This window comes from Triticum aestivum, chromosome 4B, assembly GCF_018294505.1.
Source record: "Triticum aestivum cultivar Chinese Spring chromosome 4B, IWGSC CS RefSeq v2.1, whole genome shotgun sequence".
Taxonomy (NCBI): domain Eukaryota; kingdom Viridiplantae; phylum Streptophyta; class Magnoliopsida; order Poales; family Poaceae; genus Triticum; species Triticum aestivum.
In genome coordinates, this window is record NC_057804.1 from 641,942,487 (window position 1) to 641,947,117 (window position 4,631).

General features: G+C 46.5%; 1 protein-coding gene across 1 annotated transcript; it reads right to left on the reverse strand.

The window, feature by feature from the left end:
- Nucleotides 1–269: 269 nt before the first annotated feature.
- Nucleotides 270–3,037, reverse strand: LOC123093791 (probable polyamine transporter At3g13620). The gene is made up of 2 exons (XM_044515843.1): nucleotides 1,974–3,037; nucleotides 270–1,215 (listed from the first exon to the last, which is right to left on the reverse strand). Exons 1-2 carry the CDS (start codon nucleotides 2,890–2,892, stop codon nucleotides 632–634), a joined length of 1,503 nt encoding a protein of 500 aa, XP_044371778.1. The 5' UTR covers nucleotides 2,893–3,037; the 3' UTR covers nucleotides 270–631.
- Between the last annotated feature and the right edge of the window lie 1,594 nt (nucleotides 3,038–4,631).

The following is a 4,631-nucleotide window of genomic DNA, read 5'->3' on the forward strand; positions in this document are numbered from 1 at the left end:
ATTGTCCTTGCGATGTCAAGAGATACTTGGTGTCGATATGGTCGTTGTTGTAGTTGGTTGATCGTTCTTGATCGCTTCAAGGTCCTTTTATTTTCCTCGCTTAGGCGTGGCTTTGGTCTTGTATGACTTTGCTATTTGCCGGCGGGTTTATTTGTGTGTGTTAGTGTTGGCTATGCGCATTTTAGTTATACAGAGGCTGGGTGCGTGTCCATTGTTATCTTCTTGATGTTTCATTCTGGGTCAATAAAATCCACTAGTCGTCGAAGAATAAATAATCAAAGAAGAATATTCTTTACGCACCTACAAAATCATAGCTATACACATCGATAACCATGGAAGATAATTACAACCAGTGTACTAGCATGAGGGAATTGTAGCTCAAATACTCTAACAACTGAACTAAACTTATGCTTGTGCGTTTGATACCATGTTTTGAATTTGGAACTGTTGCAATGTCATTTATCCTCCTTTCTGAAAGACCAATATACATATACAACTCGACAATATTATAGGCTTGGAGACTGTTTTCCTAGCTCCAAATCCAGCTCACCCAATTAAAAGTGATCACTAAAGCATCAATTCAGTTGTCGAAAACCACGAGCCAGGGCCACTTCTGAACTAAGAGAATTTATCACCCCAGAACCAGATGATAGTTGTCTCGGGCATACAGTTGGGGGTTAGCAGCAGCTGCGTTGTTGAATTTGAGCAACTTCTTGGCCTTGCATACTCTCATGACGCAATGCCACCCTACACCGAGAGTAGTAAGCCCCGCGGCGAGGGTGAATACCCTCCACCCGGCCACCACACACACGTAGGCCAGGAATGAAGATGGCACGGCACACATGGCCACAAGCGCAGGCAGCGACAGCGGCACGCGGTAAGGGCGCTTCAGCGCTGGGTACTTCATGCGGAGCCAGAGGAAGGAGGCGAACTCGAGCAGCGTGCCCAGGCTGTACAAGAAGTTAGCAGTGGCAACAACATCATCGAAGTAGAGGAAGGAGACAGCAATTGTGACAACAGTCGACACAACGATAGCCACCCACGGGGTACCAGTACGGGCGGCACGGCGAGAGAAGACAGCTGGGAGAAGGCCCATGTCTGCCATGCCGAGGAGCTGGAATGTGCCGCTGCTCATCTGGGCCTCAAACATGCCGATGGACGAGATCACTGCGCCGGCCCCTGTCCAGTACTTGAGCCATGGTCCCCCGATGATGCCTGCTTAGACACAACAAAAATGTAGTTTTCTCTGGAGAAACTAAAAAAGATTAGTAGATTACATCTGTTCCATCCATTTTTGCTGCCTTTGCTGCAATTTTTCACAGCAGTAGGTTCTTGAAGCGGAGCCAGAAGATGAAATCATAGGCGTTATGGTGACGTATAATCTGTTTAAATGATTGCCCATTATATTGTGGCATGTGTTTCCACATGAGCATGGCCCATTATGTTTGTTGTGAGATGGGACATTGATAGGCATAGTGTGATGTGTGGTGTTACATTTTTTCCCAAAAGGAGGATTACATACTGTAGCTTTCTTTCAGGGTATCTGTTTACCGGCCCGGAGTTTTATGCCAAGAAGGCCTTAAAATATGTACCCCACTCTAGAAAGTCATGATTTTGCTAAAAACACAAATGTGAAGTGATGTTCATCGTGCATGATATAAATTATAGTTTGACACAAAAAATGTTTATCCTTGTTTAAACCAATAGCAGTATCACTTTTTTTGGCGAAAACCAAGCAGAGTATCACTTCAACCCACCGTCAGACCCAAAAAACTATATGTCCATTGATGCTCTTTTTTCATTAGTATTGGACTATGGGTACAAGATTTTTATTTAACCATGGTAGTAAAAAATCGTGACACTTTTGTAGGATCGATGTATCAAATGGAATATAAGTTGAATGTTTCTGTTTGTGGATGGGTTAGGGTGGATATGGATTTGGAGTAGGGACGCAAGTTTGTACTCCTATGTACCTGCCGCGTCAGCCAAGTAGCCGTTGACCCACGCATCCGGCGACGCGTCGGTGGCGCCGGTCGCGGCCATAAGCGGCAGCAGGTAACTGCCGGCGATCAGAACGACGGCGACTGCCAGCGCCCGCGGGAACGTTCGCTCGGGCCGCTCCACCTCCCCGGCCATCGTGCTGGCGCAGTCCCAGTAGTTGAGGTTCCAGAAGAGCGTGTTGAAGAAGAGCCTCCAGTCCTTCTCCCCCTTCACCTGCGACGCCCACCGACTTGGCCTCACCTTGGGCACCGCCATGGCCGTCATCAGCACGAATGGGGCCAGCGACACCATCCCCAGCGCCACGGCGCCCCACCCGACAACGCTCACGCCGGCGTAGTTCACCAACGAGAGGAGCAGCGTCATGCCGATCACCGCGGCCGTGCGCGCCCCGCCGGGCTGCGCGACCGCGGGGGCCACTCCACTTCCGCCAAGGTAGTCAGCGATGAGGGCCGTGTAGGCGGCGATGTTGATGACGATGCTGAGGTACTTCCACATGCCGAGGAGGAAGCCGGCGAGCGGGCCGAAGGCGTGGTCGGCCCAGAGGACGAAGCCGCCGTTGCCCGGGAAGGCGGTGGCGAGCTCGGCCGTGATGAGCGACTCCGGGACGCCCCACGCGAAGGGGAAGATGAGGAAGCCGAGCAGGGTGAAGAGCGGCCCAGCTGCGAGGACGGCCTTCTCGGCGCCGTAAGGGCCGCCTGCCACCTCGAAGTAGATGAGGAAGACGAGCGGGATCAGAGTGATCTTGCGCTTGTGGCCGTAGCCGGACAACGTCGGGCCACCGCCTTGTTGCATGGTGTACCCATGGTGCTCTTGCCGGACGATGTCGTGCAATTCTTGTTGTTCGTGGCTCTGTGATGGTTGTTCGGTCGCTAGGAGGAATTCTTGGCTCATGGCGAGCTTACTCGCTAGCTGCTTAGAAAGTACGTAGAGGAACAAGCTAGCTAGCGTACATTTTGGCAAAGTTGGTTCTAACTTCTACTCACATTTGCCTGATTGATTTGTTCTTTTTGTTCGGTTGCTTTCGTGTATCCTCCACCTATCAATTCATCACCAACCACTCCTACCTGTTAAGCCCCACTGAATTCATGGCTGCCATTGCAACAGGTCGACACACTGTCTCCCAATTAACTAAATGTCTCTTATCTGCTCCATCCTTGCCATTCCACAATAATCATTTTCTAAATACATTCAACTTTTTTATCAGTACCATTTGACAATTAGACCATAGATAACACACAGAAAAGAGATAACATATAGAAAGGTATAGTACTAAGACATGGTTTAAGAAGAAACAACATATAGAAAGGTAAAGTTCTTTCACCACAATTAGAGATATGCATATACTGCTCAATGAAATCTAAGGCTCCCGAAATTTAATGCAAGATAATCTTCAATCCAGACATGCGTTCAAAGACAGATAATAAAAAACGAATTCTATCACTCTCAAGTCAAACTAAAACAGGAAGATCCTGTCATTACCACATTGCCACATGCGGACCACCGACCACTTGATCACTAATTACAACTCAAATAAAACCACTATCATGAGCGTGCGTGTATGCATATCATGTACGGTTGTATTGAAAAGGATATGCAATACCTCACAAAAAAGGATATAAAATAAAGATAACCATGCCGGCCTTTTTTGTGTGTGCTAAACTGTGCTCCTAATTGTCCATTTTACATGACAGATACACTATACCCACCAATAATAAATCTCTTCTCTCCGTCTAAGATATTCTATAGGAAAATCCGTTCATGTTTAGCACATCCAACGAGAATTTCAATTGTTTTTATCGCATGCTCTTTCAAATGTACTTTAAGTAAAATAGCAGATGCTTTTATGAATTTCATGTAGCGTTTCATGCAGTAAGTCACACCATCCAAAATAAACCTACGCTTAATAAAGGATGTATGTGCAGGAGCCTTACCTGCCACTACTATAGTTCTATTATTAACTACTTTGGTACACTAATGACTAAAAAATAACAGTACCGAAACAAATAAGTTTGCAGAGTTGTACTTTATCAGCTCCGTAACACTTAGGAAGCACGGTTAAAGTGTCATAATTAATTTTAACTAGATCTAACCTACCATGGGAAAATTCAATCAGCGTAAATAGTTTGCTATTGCTGGGATAGACCCCCCCCCACCCACCCACCCACCCACCGACACGCACTTACCCCGGCCTATGCTCACAACACATCGATACATGTGCTACTCCCTCCGTAAAGAAATATAAGTGTAGTGATCTAAATGTTCTTATATTTCTTTACAGGAGAGAGTACATTATAAGACATCAAAACTAGGACCTACAGGGAACTCACCACTAATTACGGACAGTGTGTACTGTTTCCTCTGGCCGGATTCCGATAGCAAGGGTACAATGATAGAGCTTATCAATGCTTCTGTATATTTTTGAATTTTGTTGACTGGCATAATTAGGGACAGTGTGTACTGTTTCCTCTGGCCGGATTCGGTTAGCAAGGGTACAATGATAGAGCTTATCAATGTTACTGTATTTTTTGTATTTTGTTGACTGGCATAAAAGAGTTACCAACCAACTGTTCAAACCCAAATGACGCGAATATCCAGCTGGCATTCCTGGGGAGGCTGGCGCGAACGATCGT

Bases quoted from the DNA above. Each gene is read 5' to 3' on its own strand.
- LOC123093791 (XM_044515843.1), bottom strand. From the start codon at position 2,892: ATGAGCCAAGAATTCCTCCTAGCGACCGAACAACCATCACAGAGCCAC. The intron at 1,216-1,973 runs GTACATAGGAGT...GTGTCTAAGCAG, and splicing joins CTACTTGGCTGACGCGGCAG to GCATCATCGGGGGACCATGG.